General features: G+C 39.1%; 1 protein-coding gene across 8 annotated transcripts in view; it reads left to right on the plus strand.

The window, feature by feature from the left end:
- Positions 1–5,575: 5,575 nt before the first annotated feature.
- The window catches only part of how (protein held out wings), a 170,472-nt gene continuing 161,759 nt past the window's right edge, over positions 5,576–14,288 (plus strand). For 5 of the 8 annotated variants that reach the window (XM_083134461.1, XM_083134460.1, XM_083134466.1 and 2 more), the window contains exon 1: positions 5,576–5,856. In XM_083134461.1, the coding sequence (XP_082990587.1) occupies positions 5,730–5,856 (127 nt within the window). In that variant the 5' untranslated portion in view covers positions 5,576–5,729. The remainder of the gene's footprint in view (positions 5,857–14,288) is intronic. The other 3 variants (XM_083134464.1, XM_083134463.1, XM_083134465.1) reach the window with 1 other exon arrangement.

The raw sequence follows: 14,288 nt of genomic DNA on the forward strand, positions 1-14,288 counted from the left end.
GGTAATTTGTACAGAAATTCCCATGCGTTTCAACTCCACACAGAGATACGGTTAGACATCTTGTCCTTAAATTACGAGAAACTGTATCGTTAAATTTTAAAACACCTAAGCAAAAACGACGGATTCTAACCGAAGCAAAACTCGATGATATTGGTGCAGCGTTAGAACGTTCTCCAAACAAACCTCTACGCCGTGTTTCACAAGAGGTGGGCGTGTCCAAATCATCGGCACATACAGTCACTAAGCTACTAAAATTAAAACCATACTCTTATAACACAGGTTAGTGCTCGTTTTGCAATATTTATATAAATGTCTGCATATGTCCATAAAAATAAGCGGGCATTTCAGGCCGCAAATGTCGGCATCTCCGTCAGCGCCGCCCGCCACGCTTCTCCCGATCTCTCGGCTGCAGATCGAAATGGACGCACTGTATTATATTTGCCGTTGGCTGTACAGTGGAATGCATAAGCATTACCTAGCAAGTTGTCCATCACCATGTTTATTCTCTCTGTTTTACGGAATGAAATTTTCTGGAATTGAAACAAAATGCCAAACAAGCTGCCGACAATCTCTGCATCAATATACATAAAAATCCAGCCCTTAAATCCACGTAGGATTCAACAGAAAATGTTATGAGAATAGTTGTGGACAATTTGCCGAGCAGTCCTTGTGGATCCCACCGTGCTTATTAGCTTTGTTTGACGCAATGAGATCTTCAAGAATTGAAGGAAAACGTGAAACTAACTGCTGACAACATTTGTCCAGCGTACGTAAAAATTCAGGTCTGAAATCCATGCAGGGTTGAACAGAAAATGCTATGAAAAAAGTCGTGGACAATTTGCCGCTGTACATCCCACTGCACAGGATCAACAAACATAGTAACACGATATGTTTTATATAGCGTGCATCGACACGTTTATTTTTAACTTTTTGTACACATTGTTAGAAACTTTTAAATCCTCATTGATAAATATAAAAAAAATAGAGTGCATGAAGGTACAGAATTTGTGACTTTAACGTAATCCAATCAAGTAAGTTGGATTGTGCAAGGGCACAAGACTTCTTGTACACTTTTAACACGTTTCTTTCTGAACTGTTTCCTCAACTGCTGACAGCCTCGTTCAAGAATTTATATCTACCATCGCGGAGCGCAGAGCTTCTTCGCTGTCTGTTCATGTTGGTTGGCTATTTTTATGTTCGGCTTGAAAGTTATTCGTTCACTTTATTGCTACCGTGTGTAACATGGTTACACATTGATGCTCTGGTTGGTTCCAGAAGAAGGGGAGGGGTGACAGAAAGTGAGAGACGTTATGGATTGGAGATAGGGAGAGAGAAAATAACCGAACTGTGAAACAGAGGTGTAGGGGGGAGAACATTTAAAGAAAAGCAGAACCAAAAGGTAGAAGATAGAAACGGGAGGGGAGAAAGTACTGGTGGAAAGACACAGAGAAGAGACACGCCGCTTTTCTTCCACTTGGCCAATCGCGATGACGAGAATGAGACAGTGATTACACGAATTTCTAATTATAGTTTAATATAGTACATATTCTGTAATAATGAGAACCTCTCTTTATAACTTAAAGTTTTATTCTAGCTTAAATCTCCTTAATTAAATTTCAGTAAAAATGACTATATTTTTGGTTCACTTGTGATTAGAAACACCCATGCTCGGGCAAGGATTCGAACCTGGAACATTCGATGAGCAGCTCGTAACTCGACCACTCAACATGCTGAAGCACCAAAGCGGCTAGAGCTGACCTACGTGTCGGAGTGGTTAGCACAGCGCGCCACGACGTCGGAGGTCCCGTGTTCAAACACCGGTTTATTTCTGCATCCCTTCGTCAACTCCATCATGTCGCTACTAATTCTCATCTTCGCGATTAACTAAAAGTGACAGAAAAGTGAAGTAAAATAAACCAAGTCAATCAATCAAAGCGACTAAAAGGAGAGAAAGATAGACATATGATTTGAGTTCACTTTATTCTCCGATGGACTAATCGGGACTGTACCCACAATTCAGAGTTGGATCTAAACCAGGGTGCGAAATCCTGAAGGGACGGAGGGAATTCCCCCCACCAACAATCTTGGCCTCAAAAATCCCCCCACCAAATATTTTCTGGGGGGGGGAGAGTTTCTGTTATAACAAACAAAAGATAAGCAATTACTTTTAATTTCAAATATACTTTACTAAGAATAATATCGAAAAGACACAAATTAGTGTAGTTGTGGGTATTGAATGTTTTCTCTCTCAAGAGATCATTAACAAATCTACATCAACACGCACAATTAAAGTAAAGCAAGAATGCAAAACAATAATAACTATGAAATCTAATTGATTTATATTAACATAAAGCACAAACTAAACAAAAACTTACACATAATAAAACATTAAAACCACTTGAACTATTTCATAACTTATTAACATCTTTACCACTTGGTAAAGGAATTAGGCTAATGCAATTAATAATAATAATAATAATAATAATAATAATAATAATATATTTTAATTGAATAATTTATTTTTACTTTTAATAACACTACAAATATGTATATCGTATTATTTACACACATGTTTGTGGGGGAGGGAGTTTGTAGACGAAGAACTTTCTCCCCCCCACCAGTTTTCAATGATTTTGCACCCTGATCCGAACCACCGCGCAATATGTCTCCACCGGGGAACGAACCCGGGACCCTTGATTACAAGGCAACCACGTTACCGCTACGAAATCGGCAAAGGCTCAGGTGGGGGAGGATAGAAATAGCGATGTTTATGTAAGTAAGAAAAAGTGAAGGATATAGGGGAGAGAAAGAGATAAATCGACCCAGAATAAATTCGGCCACAACTGGATTTTATTTCAAAATCTCAATCCGCTCAAAAGGATGCAAAATGGGCATGCGTGCCGACGCAACAAAAAATTAAAAATAAATAAATAAATCCACTCTCACGGGGTTAGAGAATTGCACTTGGTCTACGTATATTCTTTAAAAATAGGCTTGCCTCATGCTTATTTATATTTTAGAGAAGGCCAAATCCGGAAAAAAATTATCCGCATATTGGATATTTTCTACTGTCCGAATTCATTTATTTTATTAAAATATTCGTATTTCAATGTACAGATTCTCTACAAATATGTCATGAAATCTGTACTATCCGGATATTGGAATTATCTGGAAATTCGTATTATCCATTGCATCCAGTGGCGGCGATTAGGAGGTCGGGGGGGGGGGCGGCAGTTGCTCTCACTTTTCTCCACTTTTGTCCCCGCACTATGCTAAACCTAAACCTTATCTACAAAGGGCCCCAGTTTTGGCACTTTGACCCCCGGTTTTGGAACCCAATCGCTGCCACTGTTGCATCCGTAAAGTCCGGATTGCCTAGTGTTGCCCACGAGACGAGACGAGACTTTGGCCTGTCTCGTCTCGTGGAAATGCTGTGAAATGCTGTCTCGTCTCGAAAATATTCGTTTGTCTTGGGACACATGATCAATCTCGTCTCGTCTCGAATTTTTAAAAGCCTGTCCCGTCTCGTCCCGTGGGCAACACTAGGATTGCCTGTGTGTGTTTGATCTATGTGGAAACAGCTATTTGAAGGGCCGAGACGTACCAACCGTGCATCAAGTTTCATTCTCCACTTCAACTGACTTTGTAAAGCTGAGTCTGGACCTCTCCGATGCCGCAGTGCTAGCGTCGTCGCCTTGCAATCAAAGAGTCCCGGGTTTCGATATCCGGTGGAGGCACATAGTGGTTCGGATCCCACTTTAAACTGTAGGTCCAGTCCCAATTAGCCTTACTGTGCAACTCAATCAAAGGTGAGTCCGTCACTTCTTTACAAGTAACTTCCCGATTATCTTCGCTTTTGTTCGGTCAACACACCCAGAACCACTCTCACCACAGGTGAGAACGCTAGTCGTTCTGCTACGCAGGTATTTTGCATATTTTTGTCAATGGCAACGATGAGAGGGCGACCATCATGAAGGACGATATCAACATCACGAGTCTTCTGTAGAGGAAGGGAGTTTGAGTGTGAGGGTAGTTAATTTATAAAGATAACCTATGGCAACATTGAGTATGAATGAGGATGAAATCACAATCACAATGCCCAGGTCGGTATTTCAAATTTCAACCCGGAACCTTTCGAGGAGAGACCCCTCAACACTGGAACTGTATGTTGATTTCTCTCTCGACAGGCACGTAGCCAGAGAGAGGGCTAAGGAGACTTCAACCACCCCCGAAATCCTACAAAGATCTAATTTAAATAGTGTATAGTGGTAATTGATTTTACTTCCTTAGAAAGATTAAACATTAGATCGAAAAGAGTTTAGTGTATAATAGAACAACCAGCTTATATTTTCAACAATTAATCCAAAGAATGTCACACAACATAAACTTTATGAGTAAAATTTGCCTCTAACGTTTAAAGTCTTTTTTTGAACGGAATGCGTAAAAGTTAATAACTGAATTTCAGTACACTATTAATGTCACTCATACGGTGGATCGAGTAGCAGTCCCTCCATTTATATAATTATAATAATAAAAACAATAATAAATTTGGATTAAAATTGGATTATTTTTAATAACTTATAATAATTATAATTGTAAAATGACTATTATTACCGTGGTATTAATTATTATTGGCATTATTATTTCTACTAATCAAGTTTTATCAATGGCCTGACTCCCTCTACAAATATTTCTGGCGACGCATCTGCTGACAAGGGATGAGCCCCCCCCCCCCCGAAATAAAATCCTGGCTACGGGCCTGTCTCTGGATGTTTATATAAATCTTTGCAATGTTTGTTTTTATTTAATATTTGATTTGATTTTTGTTATTTAGTGTGCCACTTTTGGCTAATCGCAACGATGAGGAATCGCTAATCTACATTTCAAATCTAATATAATATGCTCGGTCTTCGAGACGGCTGTTACAAGTTTAAAACAAACGTTTGTTTAACGTTTCCAGTGTCTGTTAATCGGAAGCTACATTAACAAACAATATCGAATGCAAGGGAGTGGGTTCGAGTCCCGATAACATCATATTTGTTTTTACAGTGTGCACCAACAGAAGACCTGCACGTATAATCGTAACGGTGGTCAAATAGCCTCTATGTTGACGCATCCATACCAATAAATCAAAGTTGGGATTTTCATTTTTCTTGCGGGAAATAACACGTTTAGCTCCTGACTTTCTTAGAGCAGATTTCGGAAGGTGTACCGAATGACGTCATTAGGGAGTTGGTCAGAACGAGAAAGCCAGATGGCATTGGTGTTCCGATCTCGCTCAAGGTGACGTAGGAAGTTGGTTAGCATCCGTGTCACGATCATATGTGAGACTGACGATCTCAAAAAGCAAACAGCTAAATCGTCTTGACGCTCGCGCCGGCTAAAACAAAAAACGCATTAGGAGCATATTTTCCCGAAAACGTACGCGGCCCGAAACGAAAAATCGCGCCCTCTGCGCTCAAGTTCTGTTTACATGCTTTGGCTACTTCTGTCCCTATAAGGAATCGGCGCTGCTGTCGTACACCCCCGCGCCTGCGCGAATGGACTCGTCCACTTGTTGCGCATGCGACTTGCATGTTGCCCACAATCCTGGCAGTGGAGTGCCAGTTTGTGAAGTGTGAGGTTTGAAAGTTTTTAGTTTCGGGCTCAGACTGCACTAGACTCAGGTATACATCGTGACGGGGTGATAAAAGAAAATAAACTATTTTTTTTATATATATACTTATAAAATGAGTGAGAACAGTAACAGCACGACGCAGAGTATAGCGGACTATTTAGCGCAATTGTTGAAGGACAAGAAACAACTCGCAGCGTTTCCGAATGTTTTCATACATGTAGAACGACTTCTAGACGAAGGTGAGTACCAAGTACAAGTGTTAAACAGTGCAGAAGTGTTATTTTCCAGTTATAGAAGTGTTGGTCAAATTAACTTATCAACTGTATCGGCGTGTCAGTGACGGCGATATTGAAAACTTTTTTTTTCAATGATACTCATGTGATCTGTGTGAAAGAGCGATTAAGGAAAACTGTGGTATGATCAAATTTGTTGTGACCTTGTTTTTTTAATGGGATGTACATTTGTTGCAATGCCGAAACTGTCACGTGGTTCGGTGCACCTGTGTGTATGACAACAATCCCCCCCTCCCGCCTCCCTCAACCTTGCGATATTTTGATAAAGTTGTGTCACTTGACGCTGCCGAAGAAGTAGCTTTCGTGTGACGTCAGCGATAAGACATTTGGGGGGGGGGGCTTGTGTGTACACGCATTGTTCTCTTATTATAGAGGTGAGGTGAAGTGTCAGCTCGCTTCGTTGTACATTCATAGCGAGTTTTATTTGCAAATACCCCGGACGAAGCAGGGATCTAGCGTAGTCACATGATTGTCAAGTTTATTACATTTCACAACTTGCGTGAAATCATTGTGTTGATGTTACATTTGAATACGTAGGCGTTACAGTTGCAATAACTTGACAACTCATACGCAGTCATTATGCGTAGTTCGGACAAGAATGACCCTCTTTCCTTGAGTTAAAATTTACAAACATAACTTTGCCTACGATGAGGCTGGAGGGGGGGTAAGTACGCAGTGATTTTTCGAAACATGTGCAGTGACTTTTCAACCGCTGCGCTGTTCTGTTGAGAGTGCCGCGCCCCCCTTTTGCCTCTCCGCTTGTGGCGGGGCTAGGTCAAATTACCCCCCAGGTCTGCATTCCAATCTTTACCCTGTCGCCATCTTGCGTCCCGACAGGTTTTAGTCAGTCTGCTTCTTGGCGTGATTCGTGTCGGCACGGCGCTAGAGGTGAAGTGAGTGATTTTACGAAGATATCCGACGATGCTCGAAGAAAACCGAACAGCCACTCCCAGCAGAATGTTGATTTGCAAATGATCGCGTACGGAGAAGAATAAATATGCCGTGCGCGAGCATACGTTAGCCCCGTTCCCATTCTGTTGCTTTCAGCATGGCTGACGTGTCTACGAATGCGGCAATGTTAATGTCCACATTTTCTTGATGCTCAAAACGTTTCCTAGTGTTACGGGTTTCACTTGTCATTTCAATTATGACCCAAAGAAGAATATAATTTACGTACCGGTTCATGTAACGCGCTGCCACAGAACATAGGTTCGAACTCTTGTTGTATATGTCCTGTCGCCTGTTACATTATTTTCTTGTCGCTATTAGCTACCTCTGTGGCCAAAGTTCCTTTTGTTTTATTGCGATTGGAGCGAATGTAGAATATAGAGAATGTCTCAAATTTCGTTAATATTTGGTATACTAACTAAATTTGGCCTTCTAATCACGAATCTGTTGTCAGAATGCGGAGGTCACGTCTGGAAATCGTTAAAAAAGCTGATGTAAATTGAGATATTTTATAAAAGCTGTATCGCATTGTTCTACGAACAAAATTTTAACTAAGCTTGCCTAACCTTACCTAACCTAACCTTACCGGAAATGGTTTGTGGGGCTATCCGTGAATGGTTGGTGGGGCTACCCTTGCATGGTTCGAGGGCCTTACCCGTGCATAATGTAAAATTTCTACACGTGACCCCACATTTTAACAACAGATTCGTGATTAGAAGGCCAAAATTAGTTAGTAAGTATACCGAAATTGGAGATATTCTCTGTATTCTACATTCGTACCTTGCGATTTTATCATGCTACGTATGCAGTTTTTTTTTACATGGTTCGATTTCGATTTACGTCTGTTAACACATACTGCAGAGATTTAGCGATTACTTACTGCGTGTTTTCTTGACACTGGTTGTCCACTTCGTTTAGGTGGTACAGCTTTAGTTCTCTCATTAAATTAAGATCCGATCTGTAAGTGCTTTGTGCTACTGATGAACTGAGAATGCCTTGTCCACGGGGAGCACACATGCTTGCGTAAGTTAAGTTTTTCGTCCAGCATAAATAACTTTTGTTCGAAATCCAAGCAGTGCTCATTCCTTTAAGGAAGGTTCAAATATTGTGTGACAATGAATGCCAAAATTCTACGATAATTAGCCTTCCTGTTAGGAGAGTTGGAAAAAATCATTAAACAGTCGGAACCGTTACCGGATTTTTTTTTCCAAGAAGGGGCAAGCAAGGTATTTTTGTCCCGGGTGGGGGAAGGAAGTATTTTTCCCCCATAATGGTGATGCCCCCTCAAGAAACACTATCATCTTCTTTCAACCTATTTATAATAATTAACATAAATTACTGTGGCTGAAATGAAATTATGTGTGAAATATATAATTTTTAGGTGGACTCCTTGCCCCCCCCCCTCCACTTCTGGACGTCCATGGCTGAGGTAAATACGCGACGTAAAAAGAAACGAAGAGAAATACAACGAACATGCGTGGATTTTATTGGCCTTTTGGACTATACAAAACTGAGTGTGTTTTTATCATTTTTTTTAAAAATTTTTTTTTGTTGCTCTCTTAAAGAAAACCCTCATGTCAGCGCTCAAGGGAAGGTTGATGAAAGGAGTTTTTTCTTCCGAAATCATATAGATGAGCATTTCAAAGAAAGAAAATCATGGTTATTGTATTGCCTCGTACAAGAAAGATCCGGTGGGGCCTCCCAGATGGCGCAGTGGTAGCGTCGTCGCCTTGTAATCAGGCTCATAGTGATTCGGATCCCACTTTTAACTGTAGGTCCAGTCCCGATTAGCCTTACTGTGCATAAAGTGGACTTCAAACACCAACTCAATCAATTAAGAAAGATCCGGGTTGGATTCTTCTGTAGTTCGGGATCGCATGACATTAGGCCCAGTCCTGATTAGCCTATGGGCGGAAGAAGTACATCTCCATTGAAATTACATCCAATAATGGTATTTTATTCTTGCCCGTAATTTAAATTATATTATTATTTCTGGCCGACAAAGGAAACTGCCATTTTGTAAGTGGCTACATGTGAGCAAGAATTAGTGAAAATAATGCGAAATGCCAACAATACGTGCTTCTACAAAACTCCTCACAGTAACCTTTTCACAAACTTTCGTAACAAGATGTTCTTTATTTGTAACAAACACCATTGAAGAAACTACTGTATGTTATGAAATCTTGCACAGAAAAATGGTGGTTTACGGAAGCGAGATTTAATGTTCAATGTGTGTGCGAAAAATGTATTTCGTAATACTTATCTTATTCCGTAAACTGAAAACAGTGTCGAGCTATATGTCTAAAAGTTATCAACATTAGAAGTAAATTTAAGGTGAGAAAGTAATAATTGTTCAACTGTAATATCGGATCATTGTAAAATCTTAACTTTCTATCTGCAAGTTATACAGAGTTCTCACTGACCTCGAAATTCTTGAAAAGCCTTCCCCAAAGGAGGAAAAGTCAGGATTAATTTTTCTTTACCAGAATTGCAAATTAAGAACACATGTCACTTTTCCCCTCCACTTTTTGTTCCAATGTTTCGTTTGATTAACAAGGAAAGTTCAAGATATAGAACATTTATTAATATGTTAAATTATTATAGAGTGGTGTGGAAAGTTTGAAAAGTAAGGGAATTTGTTTTGCAAAAATAAATCTGAATCCAATTATACTAAATTGTATTTTTTTTAAATATTAAAATTATAAACTTTTGATAAACATGCATTAAGTAAGGCAATTATTTCTATTGTTATCGCAAGGATATAGCTTGAATTATCACATATTAGATGCAAATTGTATTTGAAGGGGAATGATGCTTTGAATTCGCCCTTGTGGATGCTAATTTTTGCCAAGGGGGTTGGTTGAATTTTCAAATATGGTATTTGTCTTTGTGGAAAAGAATGAAAATATTTGGATAATATACTTACCATGATTTATGTTCATTCCATCCTAGTTCGATATTATCCACGTCTGCTTTACTTTTTAATGTGAAAATATATAAACACACAGTATGTCAGGAATACAGATGTTTTTACTTAATCATATCTATTTGAAACTGATAATCCCTCTCGCATTTGGTGTAATTTCTCTTAAACTAACTACCCTTCACTATTACTTGTGGGACACCAGTGGCGATTTCTCTGGGTGTGTAAGTCGTGTGTCAACGGCCAAAGGAAAATGAAATAAAGAAGAAAGTATCTGTACTTTTATAAATTACGATTTTGAGCGTTTTTCTTTAATTGTCAGTTTCGAGCGCCAGGTAGTTTTCGAACGCGGCGCAGCGCGCAGTTGTTGTCAGGCAGGCACTGCCAGGACGTTGGAGAGAAAATACAACGTCTTACCAGTGACAAAACATAGGATGACCGCGCATGCGCACCCTGCCACCCACCAGCATGGTTACCTTCTCAAGGCGTTGTATTTGTTCCCAACGGTTTGGCTTTCATTCAACCCGCGTTCAGCGTTGTTTTGCTCGTGATTGTTGTGCATTATTTTTTAAACGTGTTGTGTGAAGTGATGTGTTTATTTTAAGATGGAGAATAGTGAAAGTGATGTGCAAAAGTATATAAATAATTCATTTTGATCGCTTTCGTATTCAGAGAAGAAACAAGTGATTGACAATGGTCGACCATGTCCGAATCTCACGATGTCAACATGTGTTAAAGAAAAAGATGTTGTTGGAAAAGGTCTTGAGAGCCATTTTCGAAAAGAACTCTATGAAATTTGCGGGTGTGATGTGGTGAATAAATTTTACTGTTTGACATGTTTAATATTCTCGACTAAAAAAGGTGTTGGGAATTATCAAGGGTATGCGGATTTGAATCATCTCAATACTGCAGTGAGAAAACACAGTCTGAATGGCATCTTTATAGTTTCTTTAAATGTACTAGTTTTCTTGCCATCCCTACTAGAATTTACGTACTTTTGGATACTCAACGAAAAGCTGAAATAGAGCTACACAATGAAAAAGTAAAAGAGAACAGGGAAATATTAAAGAGGTTGATTAACGCCGTCTGCTATTTAGCAAAGCAAGAACTGCCATTCCATGCCATGATGAAAATGCAGCATCTCTAAATAAGGGCAATTACATGGAATTCCTTACTGCAAGTGCCGAGTTTGATCCCTCATTAAAAGAACATTTATTAAATTCTAGTTTTTCGCGGTACTTCGGCAGGCATTCAAAATGATTTAATAAATTCTGTTTCGGATGTTCTGAGAGATGAAATCTACAATGAAATTCAAAACACAGACTTTGTGGCTATCATGGTCGATGAAACATCAGACATTAGCAATCGATCTCAGGTGTCAACCGTGTTACTTTTTTTTCGACCTCACAGAAAAAAGTCATTGAAAGGTTTTCTTGGATTTCATGACATGAGCGCCGATAAAACTGAAGGAGCTCTTTTTAGTCACGTGACTGAAATAATGGATAAATATAAGTGTGGAGATAAATGAATTGCCAGACATACGATGGATCCTCTGTAATGAGTGGTCATTTGAATGGCCTTCAAAGCAAAGTTTTGGAAAAGTATCCGAAAGCTTTTTTTATGCATTGTTATGTTCATGTCATGAACTTTGGTGCTGCAACAATCGTTAGAATGTAAAAAAGAGCTTAAGATGTTCTTTTGTGATCTTAAATCACTGTCTACGTTTTTCTCTCATTCTCCAAAGAGATTACGGGGCCTGCCGGATGGCGCAGTGGTAGCATCGCCGCCTTGTAACCAAGGGGTCCCGGGTTCGATACCCGGTGGAGGCACATAGTGGTTCGGATTCCACTTTAAACTGTAGGTCCAGTCCCGATTAGCCTTTCTGTGCATAAAGTGGACTTAAAACAACAAATCAATCAATCCAAAGAGGTTACACGAATTTTCTGCTTTCATGAAAAGGGTAAGGGGAAAAACCGGAAATGTGCATTTTAGCCATTTTTCAATGAACGGGTCATTCTTATGTCCACGGTGTCTTTTGTAGGGATGATGGGAGTTCAACCAACCCTTCTGGTTGCAAACTCGTGCTTTAAAAATTAATTGTATGGCGAAGTATTGAACATTAATTTTCTTGTTTAAACAGTCCTTGCTTCTCCTTACCGTTCAAATATATTAATATTTTAATGTTTTTCTAAATATTTACAAATTTATACAAAAAAGCTACGTAGAAAATTTGTAATATTGGTTCACAGAAATGAGAGGGGGAGGGGTTAACATTCCTTCTTTGCCAACGCCTTAAGTTCAGGGCGAGGAGACGCCACTGTGGGACACGTGTATGTAGTCAATATTTATGATGATCCAAATTTGTGAATAATACATATTTAAGTACATCTTAATACTAATTTGCTGTGAAAGATGCAAATACAGGCAATTATTGTACGTCTTCCTGTACTATCGTCATTTTGAACAAAACTATTTCGACAGTCTCAGTCGAAGGCAACTTTCTCTTTGATACAAGCTTTCCACTTAAACAATAGCCTCGATCCAAATATTGACATTTTTGCCCGAGCACAGTTTCCTGTCAGTTCCTGGGTTCAAATCCCGACTTCGTCAGTTTCATCAAATGAGCACTCATCGCGATTAACCAAAAGTGACATAACGGCGACGCTAAATAAAAGTACAGTCGTTGACAATGTATGACTTTTTTTCTGTTCCATCAGATGGATTTTATTTACAGATACTTTCGCAGCGTTTTGGCCTTTCACATGTTCCGCAAAAAAAAATGCTGCGCGACATTTTCACGGAGTCAAATTATAACGGAAGTTAAGCAAAATTCGAAGTTTTCCTTGATTTTGCACTAATATTACGCGAGAAGTGTGTGTTTTGCGATTCCATTACAGGTATTTTAATATTCTGATTTTTTTAATATTTATATATATATATATATATATACAGCTAAAGTCTGGTATATTGCTGCTTATAATTGCAGTGGAATTCGCACTCACTGGTATTAGTCAATATTTTAAACAATTTTTGTTACAATTTTCAAGTATCGGTATCTGTGGAAATGAATCGGCTCAGACCTAATTTTGTTGCTGTTACTTTCATGGTCGTAGTACTTACTGTATGTGAAGTTTCAAGTAATTGAAATAAATGAATGTTATTCCCGATTACCACACAGGTATTTTCGCTATATGTGGGACGTCGTACATTAAGGATTTGAAAGCGTGCATTTTTCGCGGGCTGTGATTGGCTCCGGCGTTGACACATGTCACCTACGGCGGTTTAGGCTAGCAGAACAAGAATTTAAACCACTTGCAATATATTATCATTAAGGGAACAGTGACAGGAGATATTTTTGCAATCCCGAACGTTCGTCACACATCCTGGTTAGTTTGCCGATAAAAAACAGAAGGCAGCTAGGCGTGCAGTGGGGTACATTACACATTATGCGTACATGGCAGTGTTGCCAAGCCGTGTTTGAGTAATGACCTGTACCAAAAGTCCTCCAGGGTTAATGTGGTCCTCACCCTCGAGACACCGAATTGAAAATTTATCAAAATTCGGTTCAGTGAAAGTGTCAGATGTCAAAATACGAAAAACACGTTCAATCTGACTGTATAAGGGTACTTGAAGAGACGTCGACTTTTCGCCATCCGCCGTATAGAACCGGATACAATTTTATTGGAATATCGGATAATTTTCTATCCGGTATCAAATATCCGGGTATCATAAATATCCAGATGTGTGTATTATCCAGATAGTTTATCCATTTTATAGCATCTTTTTCTTCACTATGTTCGTATTTCTTTCGTACGGATTCAACAACGCGTCATCCATTCTGTTAGTTTATCCGTTTACTGATTCTCAGTTCATTCTTTAAATATTTATATATTTTTTTTATTATTAAAACATAGCTCTGCATTACTAAGTTTGGCATTTATCACGTTTGTTTGCTTATTTTTCAATGTGGGTCGTTTCGTGCAAGGATTATGTCGAACTTTTATTTGCTAATCATTTTCTTAAGTTCACAAACCATTCTTAACAGAATATCTTAGAGAACTCGAAAAAGTAAATGGAGATTCGCATTCACAGATTATATCTCAATATCCGGATTATTCAGATACTATCCGAATATCCATATTTTCCAGATATTCGGGTATGCAGGTTATTGTTAACCATTGTATTGTATAGTATTTATAGAGCTTCGGGAGAGGATATATTAAATTATTTTGAGAAATAACATATAATCCTTTCTATTGTGGTTAAATTATGTTGCTTTCATATGCACATATGCGGTCGATTTTCGGCCCCGGAAGAACCACGTTGTGTCGTATACAGAGTCCAAGATCTAAGCTATCTCACAATGTCACGTGGTCCTAGGTGTTACTAGCCTGGTCCCCACACTTTACCTCCGCACTCGAGGTTCGGTGCACTTCGTACTCGGCTCAGATTTGTCTAGGGGTATCTTTCTTTGTACGACAATGCACGTGGGTTGCTACAAGTCAAC

This window comes from Lepisma saccharinum, chromosome 13 (genome assembly GCF_977018435.1).
Source record: "Lepisma saccharinum chromosome 13, izLepSacc3.1, whole genome shotgun sequence".
NCBI lineage: Eukaryota > Metazoa > Arthropoda > Insecta > Zygentoma > Lepismatidae > Lepisma > Lepisma saccharinum.